This window comes from Dromiciops gliroides, chromosome 6 (genome assembly GCF_019393635.1).
Source record: "Dromiciops gliroides isolate mDroGli1 chromosome 6, mDroGli1.pri, whole genome shotgun sequence".
Taxonomy (NCBI): domain Eukaryota; kingdom Metazoa; phylum Chordata; class Mammalia; order Microbiotheria; family Microbiotheriidae; genus Dromiciops; species Dromiciops gliroides.
In genome coordinates this window covers 88,887,505-88,907,067 of record NC_057866.1, presented here as the reverse complement: position 1 = coordinate 88,907,067, position 19,563 = coordinate 88,887,505, and the positions used below count along the sequence as shown (strand labels likewise).

The following is a 19,563-nucleotide window of genomic DNA, read 5'->3' as shown; positions in this document are numbered from 1 at the left end:
TTCTAAACAGCAAAGCTACAGCCCTACTTACTCATGCCAGGATTTTCTCACTATTACTGCAGTATAGCAAAATAAAGCAAACACAGAAGGAAGGGTTAAACTAAAGTATTAGTAATCTCCCTATCTGGGTAAACAGGTTTCACAAGTCACCAAAATGCAGGTGACTTGGAGCTGGGAAGTTATAGTTTCCAAGGGTCATTAACACAGAAATTCTCCAAATTCCTACTCTAAAACATACACTATATTTAAACTCACTTGATAACAATACTTTAATCATTACTTGGGATTTCTTCAACCTTTTCTCCTCTGTGATCAGGCAGTGAAAATGTCTATGCAACTGAGGCATGGGACAAAGAAAAAAAAAACAACTTAAAATTCCATAAATCTAACTCCAAATCTCACCTGAGAACTCTTCTGTTCTCCAAGGGAAAATCAAAATTCTCTTTTCTTGTTTAACTGTTTGTTTTTTCAGTTTGTTTTGGTGGGGTAAGGCGCAATACAATATTTTTTAAATCTTTTCTAAGAAGCCTATTTGACAGACTGTTTCCAAATCAATGCTACCAACCTTCACCCAAGATTAAAAAATAAAGTGTGTGGGGGGAGTGAAGGTGGGGTAGGAAATATGGGTAGTTAAGTCTCTTGTACTTCCCAGGACCTTCTGGACTCTTGAATCTAGTCCCCAAAGATATTTGTAATCCTTACTATCTTCCTACACACTTACTCGAAGAGAAGAAGGAAATAAAGAATTCCTGCAGGAAAAGAGAAAATCAGAGCCCGTATTCCCTAAGTAAATAGTTTCCGTAATGAAGTTTCTCTTTTCCAAGGGAAACGAAGCAGTGAGGAAGACAAAGGTTTTACGACCCTATTCAATCACAACTGTAGGAGTCCACAGTTTCTCACAAACAACTACGGAAGAACTATAAAGTCTGGGGGGTGGGGGGCAAGAATCCATTTCAAAAATTAACAAGTAAGCAGCTCACAATGAAAAACTTTACACCCTTATTAAACACAAGCAAGGCGACAGTTACACCTATTTAAAAAGTTTTTTTCCAAGTTCATATAACAATAATGCTGCATTCAACCCATTTAAGTATTTCTTCCCCATGACCTTAAGCCTCATTTGAAAACTTATTTTATATACCTCTGTCTAAACATATTACCAATTATCAAAGAAGTTCAGGAAAAAAAAGATGTTTAAGTTTGCAACAACAACAAACCTGTCCATTAACAGGAGTAAAGGTGAGGCGGCCATAGCTTCTACTGTAACAACGCAGATATAAAAAGCCAACTGCCCGAAATCTTGCACTCTGCACTGGACATTCTTGCCAAGTCCTTCAGGGTCACCATCCAAAGAAAAACCAGCTACTTGAGTTTAAAGCTGCCACTTCATAAACCTGCCTGAAAGTTAAGGTGTTGACAGTTGAATAAACTAGCCTCTTCCTCCCGGTAAATAGAGAGGACGGAAGCTTACTTTACATTAATCAAAGGGAGGGGCTGAGCCACAAGTCAGGTAGAGCTGTACACACCCACTGAAACTGGTTCATAAACACGGGTTCACTTTGGTCACAAACAGAACTGCATTCTGAACTCTTCCATACAAACTCAAAGAGTTCTAGGAATAAATCTCACAGTCCAACTTTCACAAATTTCAATGTGGATTTTTATGTATTAGTAAAAAAAAAATTTCTGCTTTAAATTTATATCAGTATAATTACATTTATATTATATTAAATTTATGTTGTTATGTATTTTAATTTTCTATTTCCAAAAGAATACATTGCATTGTTGTATGGGAGAATAATCCTTGTCCATTAAGGCACATTTATGAAAACAATTCATGACCTTAATATCAGTATAACACTAACTTGACTGATCTATTCTAAACCCACAGAAAGTTACAAAAGTTTTCCACTTAGAATAATGGCAAAATTTGATTGTTCATAGAGGATCTTTAAAATATAATAATTTAAATGATCTTGAAATATACTTCCATTTTTCCTCAACTGGTATGTCATTGAAATTTCAATAATTATTATGTAATCTAACAGGTCTGCCAAGAACTGAGAAGGGCACTGACTAAATAAGCCCTCTCCCTGTTCTCCCAACCTCCCTCAAACATTCACATTTAAAGTTATTTCAGTTGTGCTTTTGTGAGGAAACCAAAGGCAAGAGAGAGAAGGAAAATGGTTATATAATTTTACGACACTCATTTTACTAAAAATAAGTAACTGCTAACTATTTTCCATCTGCTATTGTCCCACTGGACAAGAAGGCAACAAGCAGCAAAAAAATACTGATGGTTACATGACCTTTTTAAGTGGTTAAGTGAATGATCAGAAAAATCCTATACAAATGAGAAGCCAAGTTACACTGCCTAGAAAAAAAGAAATAGCGCGCTCTACTCTCAATTCTAGAAATAAAGGGTAAAATATTCATCTACTTGTTTTTTTATAGAGCCTATAAATTCATATCAATTTAATATTAACTTTTTTGGAATTTCTATAAAACCTATAATAAGTACTCAAAGAAAAGACAATAAAATTACTTTAATAAACCAATTTATCTTGTTAGGAAAAAAGTCTGGACCTTCAGTAATATAGTTAATCTTCTGACAATCTCATTAAATTTTGGATGTTCTGATTACTATATCCAGATCTTTAAATAATTCATTAAAGTTCATTTTATGTAAATTCAAACTTTTTTTTTTTTTTAGTGAGGCAACTGGGGTTAAGTGACTTGCCCAGGGTCACACAGCTAGTAAGTGTTAAGTGTCTGAGGCCGAATTTGAACTCAGGTAGTCCTAACTCCAGGGCTGGTGCTCTATCCACTGCACCACCTAGCTGCCCCAATTCAAACATTTCTAATACATATAAATGAATAGAGATATATGTAGTCAACCTTTGATTACATTTATTTCCTTTCATGTCAACGGGAACTATTCAGACACATTGAAACCAATCAACTTTTCAGTCAGGGCAACTTTTCCCTTAGCACAGTTCCAGGATATTTTGCTCCAAGTGGTCAACCCATTATGCTCAGAGAGGAAAAAAAATCAGTACAGCAGAATTATGTTATAGAACCTAGATCATCACTGCATGCTGCACAGTTAGCTCCTGGTATAGCTCCTGCAATCTGTCATTTCACAATGAAAGCCAGCATAGTTCATCAATGTTACTCTTCCACTTTATCTCTTTCCTATAACTTGTGAACAACCAAAGCAGTCACCTGCTCCCTTCCTGGACTGCTTAGTCTATGGGGAGACTAAAGTTGTGATCTGGAACTAAGAGACTTGATGAGCACTCCTACCAAAAGAAACCTGCTGAAAACTTCTGAAACCTGAAAGGAAAGGAAATGCTAAAGGTAAACCTTCAAATACATACATAGGCTCTACTCGCTCCCTCCTTTTCTATCTTACACACAGAGTCTGGTTGAAACCAGCCTTCCTGTAAGCAGAAGAGATGCCTGATGGATGGCAGAACCCTGAGGGGACCCAAGTGCAGTAATTTTGCCTTTTCTGAAGAAGTCATTCTTCCTTAAGTATGGGTAAGCCTAATGAAAGCATCCATGCTCAACTCATCCTTTCCCCTGTTTAAAAATAAAAATGTTTAAAATCAGAGTAAAGGGGAACGAAGTTATATGAGTGATGTCAAACATGCTTATGACTAAGCAGATTTATTAGGTAGTGATGAAGAGAGGGTTTAGAGACTTTCTCTTAGCCAAAATAAAAGGCAATATCAAAAGTGGAATATACAGAGTCAAGGATATAGTCCAACTTCTTTTGAAGGTAACAGACTTAAAGCTAAAAGGGAATTAAGAAATCATCTAGTCAGGATGATGGGCTTGGAGTTAAAAGATCTTTTAGAGATCATCTAATTCAATTCCATCATTTTACAGATAAAGAAATTGAGGCCTATTACATATATACATTTGTGTCTAATGGTGTCTCTAAGGCAGGGCTGGGGGGGGAGGTGAAGAAAAAAAGTTGCATGATAACTTTATTATATTTTTTAAAGGAATAGCAGGGGGAACTAGGTGGCGCAGTGAATAAAGCACCAGCCCTGAATTCAGGAGGACCTGAATTCAAATCCAGCCTCAGACACTTGACACTTACTAGCTGTGTGACCCTGGGCAAGTCACTTAACCCCCATTGCTCCACCAAAAAAAAAAAGTAAAAGCAAGTTGTACATAATAGATTTGCAGTTTCATGTGTAATCATTTATTATTCTACTATGTTATGGAAATGCTTTTTATTTCATAAGTTGAAAATAAAATTAATTTTAAATAATAATTTTTAAAAAAGAAAGAAACTGAGGCCAAGAGATTCCAAAGTCACACAGAATTCCAGAGGCAGGATTTTAAACCAAAACCTCCGACTCCAGATCCAGTCTTTATACCATACTTGTATTCTCTAATACCTTCATTTTACAGGTGAAGAAAGTGAGTCACAACAAAGTCAAGACCACTCATTCACACAATCAATAAATAGCTAAGGCTCAGCCCTGAGATACAAACTCAACCTACTTGACATATACAGGAACTTGATCACTTGTTGTTGCAATCTACATTATTCACAATATGAGCATGCGTACTAAGAGTGGAGATTAACAAATATTACTAAAGATACTGACATTGCTAAACATCTAAGGAGCTTAAAATAGAGAATATTCAAGACAGACAAGAGAATCATCAATCCCTGAATTAGAATGAACCACAAAAGATCATCTAGTCCATTCTCTGCCTTAAACCGGAGAACATAATGAATCCTAGTCTACAGACAACTTAAGTTTAAAGATCTCAGGCAGCACACCAAAGACCAGAAGCTAGTTACCTCACAGCATTTTGCTGTTAACTGAAAGCTTAAATGAGGGTTCTCCCTTAGAGAACATTTTTAAAAAATAACAAATATTTGTCTGACTTCCAGGCCAACTACTATGTTTCAGAATAACTTGAGAGAGGAAAGGAATTAAATAAAAATGGCATTGCTCCTCCTTTATCAAAATAGTTTTAAAAGAGTTTCTAGGGGGCAGCTAGATGGCACAGAGGATAAAGCACCAGGCCTGGATTCAGGAGGGCCTAGTTCAAATATGACCTCAGACACTCGACACTGTGTCGACCTTGGGCAAGTTGCTTAACCCTCATTGCCCCACCCAAATGTTTTTTTTTAATTTTTTTAAAAGTTTCTATATCCAAAACTAAATTCTTTCAAGCTTCAAGTGGATAATAGTCTGATAGACTAACAGCTAGCAGGGCCCCAGAGGTCATCTAGTCTCTCATTTTTATAGCTGAGGAAACTGAAGCCCGGTGAAGTTAAGGGACTCACCAAGGTCATACAAATAGTAAGTGGCAGAGTAAAGATTCACTGATTAAACCTGCAAGACACCAAATGAAAAAGCTCCTATACTTATAGAGGCAAGAGCATGTTGATAAATTGATAAAAATGTTTTAAAAAGTAATAAAATGTAAACTAATGATCTTGGTGCAGAGGGTAACAGAACCCATAATACAACTGAATGGGCCAAGAGGTGGCCAAGTATGGATGTATAACAGATTTGTAATTTTACAAAGAATCCCTTTCTGGTCTACATTGTATATAGAAATGTTCTCATTTTGGAAGTTTTCATTATATTCATAATTTTTAAAATTTTAAACAAAAAAGAATTGGACAGGAATAGCTGTACAAAAAGTGTTTTTAATAAAATTATATATTCCAGTAGTACCACAAGATTTCCCAACTACAGAAAGATTCAGTGATTTACTCACATTTAAACACCACCTCCCAGATTGACAACATTTATGGCAACCATATTCTTCAAAAGTTTTTTTCTTGAAATTGGGACTTTCTCACAAAACCTAGGACCTATGGTTGAATTAACTATATCTGTACTATTATAGCAAGAATCCCCTGCTGACTAGGGACACATCTTAAATATCCCTTTAGAAATGAGAAAGAAATTTCTAAATAACTTTGAAATGCACAAAATAACAGAGATGATCTACTAAGATACACTCAAGACTTACATAAATGCAAAATATTCTTGAAAGAAAAATATGTTCATTATTCATAGTTAGGCCAGGTCGGCATAATAAAAATTATATTACTTTAATTAATTTATATATGTAGAGCTATAGCAATCAGTTACTTTATGGAACTAGGCAAATCATAGGGAGAAGGCCTAGGCCTTGGCCCTGTGCATGACTTCACTGATACAATGATGTGAGTCAGGAAATTCCCTCTACCAACAAAGAACAAGACCTTCTCTGTAGATTACTGTCTTTGAGAGTTACCCAGGGCAAGCACCAATAAGGTTAAGTAACTAGCCCAAGGTAACACAGCCAATATGAGTCAGAAGTGGGACTTGAATCCAGATCTTACTGACTCCAAGTCCAGCTCTTTGTCCACTTACACAAGGTTTTCTCTCAAAGTTAATACCAATAATCTGGAGAAACAAAAGGTCTAGAAGTGAAACTGAACAAAAATTAGGAAGGACAAAAGGGTAGCACTTTCAGACCTCAAATCACATTGTAAAGTAGTAAACAATAAAACTATTTGCTATTAATTAAAATATGGAAAAGTAGATCTGCAGAACTAGATAAGCAAAAATAAAAAATATTACAAGTCAATTGCCCAGTATTCCAAAAACCCAAGAATATAAAGTACTTGAAAAAAAACAGAAAAGGAAAAAAGAAAAACAGTTTAGGTCATCAGTCCACAGTAAGTTCCAAATGGATTAAATGTATAATAAATCACATCATATAAAAATGGAGGAAAATGAAAGGAGGTATGACTCAGGGGAGATTTCTTAACCAAACAATATACAGAAAAGGTTAATGGTGATAAAACCGGCAATTTTAACAACACAAAATTGAAAAATGTTTACATCAATAAAATTAGGATGAGAAGGGGAAAAAAATCCTAGCACTGACTATTTCTAAGAGTCATATCTAAAATATAGAGAAAATTAATACAACAAAAAGATATAAACAAACAGTTCTCAGAAGAATTGCATCCACAAATAATTGCTCTAAAACGTGCCTAACAACAGAAAAGCAAACCAAGACAACTTAGGCTATACCTCATACCCAGAAATTTGGCACAGAGCACAAAGGATAAAAATAGGATAAAAATGTTTAATGAACTTGAAGAGCAATCTAGCACTCTAATAGACTGTTGGCATCAATTAATTGTTTGGAATTATGCAACAAGTGACTGAAATGTGCATATCCTTTTGCCCTGAAAGGCATGAACTCCAAGGAAATCAAAGACAGGAAGTAAGGCCATGTATACATATCAAAATATTCATAGCAGCACATTTTTTCACCACAAAAAACCCCAAAACAATGTAGGTTCCCATCTGTAGAGAATGACTAAACAAATCCCAGTATACAAATGTAAGAACATTATTGTGCAGTAAGAAATGATGACTATGATGCATTCAGAGAAACACACTGAAATGTACATGAATAAATGCGGAGTACAATCAATCTAGGAAAACAATATTCACAATAACAAAACGAAGTAAAAGAAATGGACTAAATCGAACACTGTGTAATGTTAATGGCCTAAGCTAGTCTCAGAGAAGACAAAATGAAGCTCTTTTCTTCTGCTGAAGAAGCAGACTACAGGCATGGAATATTGTACCTGCTGCCAGACACTAGATGTTTTAGTTGGTTTTTGCTGACTTATTCTAGTTTTTCTCTCCTTTTTATAGCAGGGCTGGTAGAATGTTGATATTGAACAAATGGGCCTCTGCCTTCATAGGAAGCTTAGGCTCATTCAAGTAACATCTCAGCTTTCCTGAAGGCAATCCAGCTGCCTCGGCCCTCGTTTCATTCTGAGCCCAGCTCATTTTCTAGATGTGCTCACTGTCTGCCCCAGACAAATACCATAATCAATAGGAAAGCTCTAATGGTTGCATAACTAAATATGTGGTGCAGTCTGGGCAACAGACAATCTTATCCACCTGATTTTTCCTGTGTTGATGAGCCAAACTTTTGAGTTATTACAGAACTCTTGAAGGAGAGTCTGCAATGTTCTGGTGCTTAAGGAAATCTAAAGAAGAAGCCCACCATCAGCAGGGCATCTCTCCAACATGGATTCTAGCAGGTCACCTCCGTAAGGGGGCTGCACACCTCTAGCTAGCCTCCATCTTCCTATTCTACTCTTTGCTTGGCATTTATCATCAGAAGGTCAGAGAATATGGCTGTTTCTGTAGTTATAAAATTTTAAGGCAATCTTGAATGATTCTGATGTATGAATGGGAGATGTTGCCATTGTCAGTCATTTCAGTTACATCCAACTCTTTGTGTCTCTTTATGACCCCGTTTGGAGTTTTCTGGGCAAAAAAGATACTGAAGTGGTTTGCCAACTTTCCTATCCAGCTCATTTTCACAGATGAGGAAACCGAAGCAAACAGGGTTAAGTGACATGCCCAGGGTCACAGAGCGGCCAGATTTGAACTCATGAAGCTGAGTCTTCCTGATTTCAAGCCCAGTGTACCGTCTAGCTGCTCCAATGGGAGCTATACCCTCTTAAAAAGAGATCCTTTAAGGTGTTTTGTTCTTTCCAATCAAATGCTTTTTCATAATCAACAAAATTAGCCAAATCGGTTCTTATATTCACTATAGCTTTAATTCAAATGTGAATTGTTAAGAACATGGTTTATTGTTGCTATTGCTTGTGAAAGCCTACTTGTTCCTTTATAACCTCAGTTAGGGATGTCCTCGATGCATGTTTAGATAATTGTTAAGATTTAGTAAAAATTGAAGAATAGGAAGATTTGTAGTTATGTTCTTTTGGCTGACTTATTTGGGCATTAATAAAGCCTGATTTTCCCCCATGCCTTTGATATATTCCTCTTCTCTTTCAGATATCTTGTATCTTTATCCTTCAATGCCCTCACAACTATGTCACTGCCCACATAAACCAACTTAATATGAATTTTGGTGAAATTGGACATTTTCCTTCCCTTTGGTTTTTTTAGTCTTTTCCCTACCCCTAAACAAACCCAGAAAATGTTAGGGTAGTGACTCCACTGTCCACGATAGCATAAACAGTGCTATGATGATTTTTTACATTTTTTAAAATTCTTTTTGTTGTCTTCGTTTTCATACTTAAATGTCCAGACTGGTGTTGCTTAGCTGGATTTCTTGCCAAGCTTTGTTTACACTGGCTGTATTCTCTACCGCTTTGCTTTTGTTATTTTACTTTATGAGATCATACTGCTTATCCCTATCTGCTGTTCCTCTCTGTAAGATTTTATGAATGAGGTATTCTAATCCATTGCTGTCTTTGGCAGCCATCTCTTCATTTAGAAAGTCAGTCAGATGTTCGTGAAGGTGTTTCTGGGCTCTTTTTCCAACGTTTTGTGTTATATAAACAACTTTGTAAAATGATTACAATCAGTAACAATGTCATTTCTATTATCTATTTACACAAGATGAGGCAGAAAAAAATGAAAGCTTGCAATTCTCAAAAATCATCATAAGGTATTTAGATTATCATATTTTATATATATGTGTGTGTGTGTTTTCCTTGTACTATTTTCCCTTTTTACTCTAAAAGCAAATGTAATATTCGAAGATATCAAACTTGGTTTACCTTTTAGCTTAGAAAATAAAAACCTTTAAACAAAAAGATTACGTGTATATCCCAGTGTGTAAGAGTGACGGCACAGGAAAGTAGAGAAAGTTAGCTTTTAAGACTGACACTCTGCTATACCAAACTGCCAAAAGAAATATTATAAAGCTAGAAAAATAATAACAGAATTCATCTGGAAGAACAAAAGGTCAAGACTATCAGTGAATTAATGAAAAAAAAAAGTTAAGCAAGGTGACCTAGCCATACCAGATTTCAACCTGTATTATAAAGCAATAATCATTAGATCTATCTGGTACTGTCTAAGAAATAGAGGGGTGGATCAGTGAAACAGATTGGGTACACAAGACACAGGAATAAAAGACCATTGTAATCTAGTGTTTGATAAACCCAAAGATCCAAGCTTTTGAGACAAGAACTCACTATTATACAAACTGCTGGGAAAACTGGAAATCTTTGGCAGAAACTAGGTAGACCAACCATATATCAAGTTAAGGTCAAAATGGAAACCTAATTTAGACATAAAAAGTGATAGCAAAATGGGAGAGTATGGAATAGTTTACTTGTCATATCTATGGACAAGGAAGCATTTATGATCAAACGAGATAGAGAGAATTGAGAGATATAAAGTGGATAATTTTGATTATATTATAGTAAAAGGTCTTTGTACAAACAAAACCAATGCAACTAATATTAGAAGGAAAGGAGAAAGCTGGAAAATAATATTTATGGCAAGTATGTTTGAGTAAGGCCTCATTTCTCAAATATATAGAGAACCATGTCAAAATTATAAGAATACAAGTCATTCCCCAACTGATAAATGATCAAAGGATATGAATAGGCAGTTTTCAGATGAAAAAATCAAAGCTAGTTAGTCATATGAAAAAAACTTTCTAAATCACTTAGAGAAATGTAAATTAAAACAAAGGATGAGAATAGTTCTTATAAGAATTGCAAATATTAACAACTATGTTAAAGAATGATTCAAATGAGAAAATACAAATCAAAACTACTCTTGAGGTTTTACTTTACATCCAGCAAGTTGGCAAAGATAGCAAAAGATGGGAATAGTCAGTGTTGGAGGGGTTGTGATTAAAAAAAGGGCAAGCCAATGCCCTTTTAGTGGAGCTGTGAATTGGCCCAATTATGCTGGCAAGCAATTTGGAATACCCAGTTTACTACACGCAAAGGATTATATTAGGTGCCAAGAGAGATACAAATTTCAGATAAAACACTGTCCCTGCCCCCATGGAACTTACAGTGTGGTCAAGAAAAATAATACACTTAAACAGCTATAAAACCTAACTGCAGAAGGCAGGTAAAGGCAAAGTGCTCCATGACAACATCTAAGGGGAGAGGTCATTACCAAGGTCAATCATATAGGAGGTCTTCCCAGAAGTGGCATTTGAGGAGGACAGGAATTCAATAGCTGGAGTACAGTTGCAGCCAAAACACAAAGACATATACAAAAACTTTTGTGAAGATGATTCCACTCACCACTGGTTCATGGAATGTACACACATTTATGGAGTGACAAAGGCAATGTGTGGTGCAGAGTTCTGGGCCAGTAAGACTTAGCCTCTCCAAGCTAAACATGATCATTCAACAAAAGTGTCAGGCCAAAGGGAAAACAACTATCAAAAGACACATCAAGAGATTAGTACGATTCTCCTGTGTGTGAACAGTTTGTTACTGACTTGGAGGGAAAACTAAGCCAGCATACTGTTGGTAACAGTGGAGCAGAAAAGGAGTGGGCAGTTTTCAGAGATCAGGTATATAACATCATCACATTTACTCATCCAGGCCAGAACATTTGCAAACATTTATATTGGCTTGATGAAAATTATGGAGAAATTTAGAAGCAACTAAATGAAAAAGGAGAACTCTACAGCATCACACAGCAGGATAGTTCATCCATCTCTAAGGCAGGATTTAACTCCATCAAAATTAAAGTGCAGGGGCAGCTAGGTGGCACGGTGGATAAAGCACCTGCCCTGGATTCAGGAGGACCTAGTTCAAATGCGACCTCAGACACTTGACACTTACTAGCTATGTGACCCTGGGCAAGTCACTTAACCCTCATTGCCGCCCCACCCCACCCCACCCCCCACACACACCCCGCAAAAAGAGTAAAGTGGAAGCAAAGATTAGAGAGATTCAGTATTCTTGGCTCAGTAAGAAGGCAGATGAAATTCAGTTTTACATTGGCTCATAAATAGCCTTCAGGGTATCAAAGACCTTTCTCAACTACTCAGAGCTGATGGGGTCGCCTTGATTAGTGATAAGAACATGACACTGGAGAGATAGGCTGACACTTCCATAGTGTTCTCAACAGACCATCATCAATCAATGCTGAAGCCATTGACCATATACCTCAGGTTGAAATCTATCCCTCCCATAGCTGAATTTCCAACTGAAGAAGAGGGTTTGAATGCTATTAGGTTCCTCTTGTGTGAGAAAGTGCCTGGTGTGCTGATTTCATTGCAGCAGAGATCTATAAGGCAGGAGGTCCATTGCTCATACAAAAGCTGATGGACAGCTTTCTGGTTATATGGCAAAAGGAGGTTACTCTCCAGGAAGGGAGGGATCTAGGACGCCTCAACTGTCCATCTATGTCAAGGAAAAGGAAATAAGTTGTCTAGTGACAATCACAGCAGGGTCTTTCTTTTAGTCCCTTGGCAAGGTTCTTGCCAAAGTCCTCCTTAATAGGTTCATCTTTCACCTGGAAGATGCTCATCTACCTGAGAGGCAGTGTGGCTTCAGAAATATAGTGTTTGCTTCCTGACAAATCCAGGAGAAAAGCCAGGAGCAGAACAGAGGTCTGTACACAACATTCATCAATCTAACCAAGGCCTACGATACTGCCAGTCATAAGGGCCTGTGGAAGATCACGGCAAAACTGGTTCATCAGTATTGTACACCAGTTTCATGTTAGTGTGCTTGCATGGGTTCTGAATAATGGACAAACACTCTTGTGCTTTCTCAGTCACCACTGGAGTGAAGCAGGGTTGTGTGCTTGCTCCTGTGCTAAAAAGCACAGGATGTTTTCCCCAGTGTTGTAAGATGCTTTCAACGAGGACAAAAAAAGCATCAAGGTCAACTACTGAACAAAAGTGATTTTTTTAACTTAAAAAGGCTACAGCCAAGACTAAAGTGGAGGGAGAGTTGCTACACAATTTTTTGTGCACTTAATGCAGCCTCTGAGTCTGACATGCAACAGAGTGTGGATCAATTCTCTGCTGTCTGTGCTAATTTGGCCTCATAATTAACACCAAGAAAACAGGGTTTCCACCACCTGGCACCACACCATCCATTCATGGAACCAACACTGTGGATAACTTCTCTTACATTGGCAGTATATGCTTTCTAGAGCTAGCATTTGGGAGGCTCCAAAAGAATGGAGAGGAGAGGTATTAGGCTGCCTACCAAACAAAGTCTACAGAGCCACTGTGCTAACCTCATCGTTCACATGCCTGTGAAACCTGGATGGTCTACCAGCACCATGCCAGAAAAGTGAACTGCTTCCATTTGAATCGTCTTAGGAAGAGTCTGACGATCACCTGGCAATATAAGATTTCAGACACTAAGGTCCTTTCTCAAGTTGAGCTGCCGAGCATTCAAACCCTACTGCAGAGAGTGCAACTCCAATGGGCTGGCCACTTTGTTCAAATGCCAAAAACTGTCCAAAAGGCTATTTTCTAGAGAACTCACACAAGGCAGGTGCTCACATGGTGGTGAGAAGAAGTGAGGTCTCTCTGAAGAACTTTGTAAGTGATTATGATTATTAGCACAGGCCCTCCCAGCATGGTGTGCCCATATCAAAGAAGGCACTGTGTTCTATGAGCAAAGCAGAATCGCAGTGGTTTAAAAGAAACACGAGATGTCCAAAGTTAGAGACATCTCTACTCCAAATGTTCATCTGGACTCCAATAGAGTTTTCCAAGTTCAGGTTGGTCCAACCAGCCAGAATCAGACACACCATACACAGACCCTGACATTGTGATGTCATTTCGGTCTTCTCTGAGCACAAAGGACAAACAACAACAATGCCAACTTTAATATCTTGGAAGGAAAAGTGATCAGCAGCACTGAAATTCTCACAAATCTCCATACATATCGTACTCGGGTTCCAAAGAACAATTTGGGAAACGTCACTTTTAAGTCTTAAAGTAGTGAATGCAACATAGGAGTTCCAGTATAGTTCAGACACAGTAAGCTCACAGCTCTAACAATGCTCATTTCTGACCTTTATCCCATCACTCATCCTAAAAAATGCATGTTGTACACTCACTCCCTGTCAGTCACAACTACTCAAGCCCTCACTTTATAGAAAAGTCCAATTCCTAGCCCTTTAATTCTACACTTTAAAAAAAATTTAAGCTTTTTTTCTCCTGGGCTAGTCCAAGTCTGTTTTTTGTTTTTGTTTTGTTTTTTTAAGTTACTAGTAGATTTCCCATCAGCATAAAGTCTAATCAAAAAGTACAACAATAATGTGGATCATTACTGCAAGGGCAGGGTATCTGAGTTTAAAATTAAGAGTTTGGAAAGAACTCTCCTAAGTAGGGGAAGTCCTTCTAGTATAATAGAAAAAATATTCACATTTGGAACTCTTGAATCCTAGGACAATTCCAGCCCTCCCATCAACTGTAACACCTTAGTCAATTCACTTAATTTTTGCCAGCCTCTGTAAAATGAGAGGGTGGCTCAAGTCCCAATTCGGATAGTTATGACTTATGCGACCTTAGACAAGTCAATTTCCACATTCCACATCTGGTAAAAAAAAAAAAAAGGCGGGGGGGGGGGGGGGGGCTAAGATTAGATGATCCATTCCAGTTTTAAGTCTGGAAACCTTTGGAATAAATGTTCTTGTTGAGCATCTCAACACTCTAGGATTCCAAGATAGATAATAGAAGAAATAACCTAAAAAAAAAGATGGAGGTATTTTGGTTTGGTGCTTTTTTATTGTTGTTGTTACTGCAATATTATCATACTGCAAGCATTTCCTTTTAAAAGGGAAAACTAATGTAATTATCTCAACCTCACAATATACAGACTAATACCAGCAGTGAAACTATTGTGTGGGTTTTTAATTCTATGACAAATAACAACAGTATGAATATTAATTCGAGAATTTACATTCAGTGAATATTATTTTACTAAGATAAATATATACCCAATGCTTCAAAATCTGTTTCTCCTTTGCTGAATTATGTTTTAATAACTAATAGTAAAATCAAGATAATAGACATTCTTTTTTCCAAAATACCACAGTAATAGTTCACATCTATGAATAAGAATAAAGGAATATGAAAATAGAGCAAACCCCATTTAACCTATTAAGAAGCTTTAACAAAATTGAATCTCATGGAATACAGCCCAAAATCTGAAGGTAAGTACAAGAACCACTCAATTTCTTTGGGCCTCATTTCCTTCATCAGTAAAACAAGAAAGTGGAATTAAACTCTGAAAACTTTTTGAGCTATAAAATTTAATAATTCTATCAAATTTTTAAAAAAACCACAAACCCTCTGAGCACTGAGGAAAAATACCTAGAGTTTAACCACGTTACTCCCCAGCAATAGGTCAGCCATGGGTCTGGCTGGTGTAAATTAAAGTTTCTGATTAAACTAGTTTGGTTATGTGAGATACCCTTCAAATTTGTTCTAAGTTTTATGAGAAAGAAGATGAAAGCAACAACAGTGAAGGACCACTGGGGGAAGACTATAAGAATATGAGACATGATGCAGACATAGCATACAAGATAGAAAAATTCACAGCTTCCCTAACAGTTGGGGTCCCTTAGTTTAGGAACAGAGGTCCATCTACCCTTAATACCTTGAGCTATAAAGAAGTTTATTTAATCCATGTTCATTTTATTCTGCTTAATGAAATGAGGAAGTGTATAATGCATTTTAAAAAGATTTCCTTAAAAACTGTTCTGTTGCCTAAAGTAATAAACTTCAGCTAAGAAGAAACGTCATTCATTAGCTTCTTTACCAATCCTGGATAACTGAGGCATTACTATGCACAAGCAAAGCAAAACTCGGCAATGTAAAAATGATGTTTACCTCTTCTGACATAAAAGGACAAACTCATTTCTTTTCAGTACTGCTACTTAACTAGCTTAAACTCATCACACCCTAGATCTGTTTTTAAAAACCCATGAAGTCGGGGCGGCTAGGTGATGCAGTGGATAAAGCACCGGCCCTGGATTCAGGAGTTCCTGAGTTCAAATCCGGCCTCAGACACTTGACACTTACTAGCTGTGTGACCTTGGTCAAGTCACTTAACCCCCATTGCCCCGCAAAAAAACCCCAAAAAACAAAAAACCCATGAAGTATCACAAAGTTACAATACCTTGTAAAGAAGTTAGTAAATGGTCCCAGTCTTTTCAATTTACTATCCGCTTCTGTGTCTTCACCACAGGCATGCAGTTTTTGATCAATGATTTCTTTTGATGAGTTTAATGTAATATCTGAAAAATGAGCTTCATCATTCTCGAGAGTCACGATTGCACTTGAATTACTGGTGACCACCAAGTCTAAGATATCTTCATTACTAGCAGATAAGGTTGTGGACAGTTCAGTGCTGAGACTTGATACACTGCATACAGAGATATCATCACTTCGAGTCAGAACTTTAGAGGTGGGACTGTAGAGCTTCACTGTGTCGTACCCAGTTCTTGGAAAAGTTGAAGACTTTCGTACACGATGCTCCCGTTCAGTGTTTGTAAAGAGAGGAGGCACATACGATGGAAGCGTGCCTGCACTCTGAAAAGTTCGATCAGGGACAATTTCTGGCTCAGATGGTTTTCTTTTAACGTTTAACACGCTGCAGTGGACAGGTTCTGGGTCCCCTATTTCCAGGGTTGGAATACCTGAATCCACTGATTTAAGGCTATACCTATCATCTAAATCACTGAGTTTCAACTTAGGTTTATAATCAGGCAATGAAAGGGATCTAGGGGTCTTTACATTCAAATATTGAAGATTCTGAATATGATTGCCTGACCTCTCATCCAGAACTTTCATCGAGCTGACGCCATTCGTTGAAGTGGAAAGATTCCCATCAGTCATCTTGGTCCAAGAAGTAACTAGATAGAAGAACAAGGTTAATGAAATAAGATGAGAACACGTGCAAAACCCCATTTCTTCCCCTCCTAATTACTGCCATTCCACACAGAAAGTAAAGAATCAATATACCTGGTGAATCTCCAACATGTTTCCTCCCCTCCCCCCTCAAACATGTGGCCATACTGAAATGCATCACCAAGTGAATACCACATAACTAATACACTTGAGACTAGTCAAGATTAGACATCTTTACTCCCTGGTTATTTCCTCGGCAATTGCTTTGCCAGCTGGACCAGAGACACATCTCGGATGATTTCAACCAGTTTAGCTCTGGAATTCCCATCCAGTAGCCCCCACTGTCCTGACTGGTGGGGGTCTCTCCTGGTCAGCTCCAGCTGCAATCGACTCCCAGACCACCTTCTCGCCAGCAGCCTTTAAGGTGTTCCGCCCTCCATCCCACTTTCCGGTTCTGGAACCTTCATGAAATCAATACTGTCACTGGAAAGAGTGCATCAACCTCCTACCTTCAATATCTCTCTGTCTTTTCAAACTAACATCCCTCTCCATGCCACCACTCTCCTCTATATGCCGCCTCCTTCTTTTAGCTTGTCAGCAGATTGAAAGCATTAACTGTTTTTGTTTTAGTACTTGTATACCCAGCTTTTTCCACAGTAAAACTGTGCATGTGGTAAGCAATTAATATATGCTTTTTCAATCATTCATTGTCATAACTTCTGAAAAGCCATTTCTAACTCAGGAGGTATTATAAAGATATAAGCAGGCTATTTTAACGGTGGCAAAGAGGTGAGAGGATACCAAGTGGGGAATGGCTTAAAAAGTTACACCTACTGTGTGACCTTGGGCATGTCACTTAACCCTCATTGGCCAACCAAACCCCACCCCACCCCAAAAAAAGAAAATTGTGACCAATACAATGATCCACCATAACTCTAAATTAGACTTATGATACAAAATGCTATCCAACTCAAGATAAAGAACCAATGGTCTTCAAGTGCAGATTGAAGCATTTTCCCCTTTCTTTTTCTTGCTTTTTCAAAAAACATAGCTGATGATGTTTTACATGCTTCATATGTATAATAGGTATCACATTTCTTGCCTTCTCAATAGGTGGGGGAGGGGAGAGAGAATTTGGAACTGAAATTTTTCAAAAATTGTAAATAAAGGTATATGCAGGAAAACTCAAAGGACTTATATGAGGGAATCACTAAACATTATGGGATGGGGAAAGTGAAAAAAAGTGACTTTAGGAAATTAAAGCTTATAGAAATGAGTCATGGTAACAAGCACTGTTTAGCTCGAGAGAATACTCAAAATTGATAAGTACAAAATATTGTTATAAAGACATTAAGATCATAAATCTCCAATACAGCGTTAGAGATCATCCAGTCCAACAGTTCTTGTATTCATGGGACAGTAAGAAAACCAGTCTGATTAGTATATGTTTCCCACTTCTACATGGGAAATAAAGTCTTATAGACCAGGTAGGGGAGAGAGCACTTCTTGACTGAATATGTTATTTCATTTGATTCTCACAACAATCCTGTGAGAAAAGTGCTATTATTGTCATGACTTTATAGATAAGGAAACTAAAGCTAAGAGAGATAAAATGATTTGCCCAAGGTCACCTAGCAGTAAGGGTTAGAAGCAGAATTGGAACCCACATCTTCTTGACTCCCAGTCCAGCAAAGCATGCACTAGAAGAGGTCCTTGAGAGCCTGAGACTTGAGTACTGCCATGGTAGGAAATAGAGAGCTATTGATTGTGTGTGTGTGTGTGTGTGTGTGTGTGTGTGTGTGTATGTCTTTCTCTCTCTTTTTTTTCAGGGCACTAAGATAGGTATAAGGCTATACCTATCATCTAAATCACTGAGTTTCAACTTAGGTTTATAATCAGGCAATGAAAGGGATCTAGGGGTCTTTACATTCAAATATTGAAGATTCTGAATATGATTGCCTGACCTCTCATCCAGAACTTTCATCGAGCTGACGCCATTCGTTGAAGTGGAAAGATTCCCAGGTATTGCCCAGAGTCACACAGCTAGTAAGTGTCCAGTGTCTGAGGCCGGATTTATATTATGTCTCTAAGGAAGGGTTGTAGTCCTACTCCAGTCCTTCATTATGGTATGGGTGTAAGGGCTCAAAGACTGGGTAAATGGAATACAAGTTCTACCAAGGTACAAAGGTTTCCAATTTACTTCTAGTGGCCTGTGTTCATCCTCCAAGGGTCAGCTGAGCACAGGTGAGGAAGGCCAACAGTTGATCCAAGTTGAATGGGTGGGTGATGAATTTTTGTCACCACAGCAACTCATGAAGCCCATCCACTAAGCCATGGAGAAGTTACAATATGAAAGAAGCTGTAATGAGATCACAGATCTTTTAAGTATTAACGTATAAGAATATTTGTGTCACAGCATTTTGGTGTGTGGTATTTGATTTTTTTCCCTTACTAAATGATAGATTCCTTGAAGAGGCACTACCTCTTAAATATCCTTGCATAAGCGCCCACATCTTCTCAACTAGCTAGTTTTGCACATAATAGAGGTACTTTTAAAATGGCTGCTAAGATGAAACAAAAGACATAATGAAACCATGCTTTGACCTGAAACTAAACACGTCTAAAACCAAACTACTGATCCTCCCCTGCTAAGCCAATCTGACTTTCCAACTATCCTATTTCTATTAGTTGTATCACCATTCTTAGAATCTCTCACAACTCGAGAAACATTTATTGAGCTATTTAAGAAAAGTGACTAATTATCCATACCTTTTATCAGACATTTACAGCAAGGAAATAAGAAATGGAAAGGAGTCCAACAAATACCAAAATAACCAGAGCAGCACTCTATTCAGTAACAGAGAACTCGAAACAAAATGA

At 37.5% G+C, this 19,563-nt stretch overlaps 1 protein-coding gene across 3 annotated transcripts in view; it reads right to left on the bottom strand.

The window, feature by feature from the left end:
• TBC1D14 (TBC1 domain family member 14) overlaps positions 1–19,563 on the bottom strand; it is a 102,791-nt gene that overhangs the window by 77,055 nt on the left and 6,173 nt on the right. For 2 of the 3 annotated variants that reach the window (XM_043971452.1, XM_043971450.1), the window contains exon 2: positions 15,953–16,688. In XM_043971452.1, coding sequence (XP_043827387.1) covers positions 15,953–16,688 — 736 coding nt within the window. Of the gene's footprint in view, positions 1–1,217; positions 1,300–15,952; positions 16,689–19,563 lie in introns of those variants that run through there. The other variant, XM_043971453.1, reaches the window with a different exon arrangement.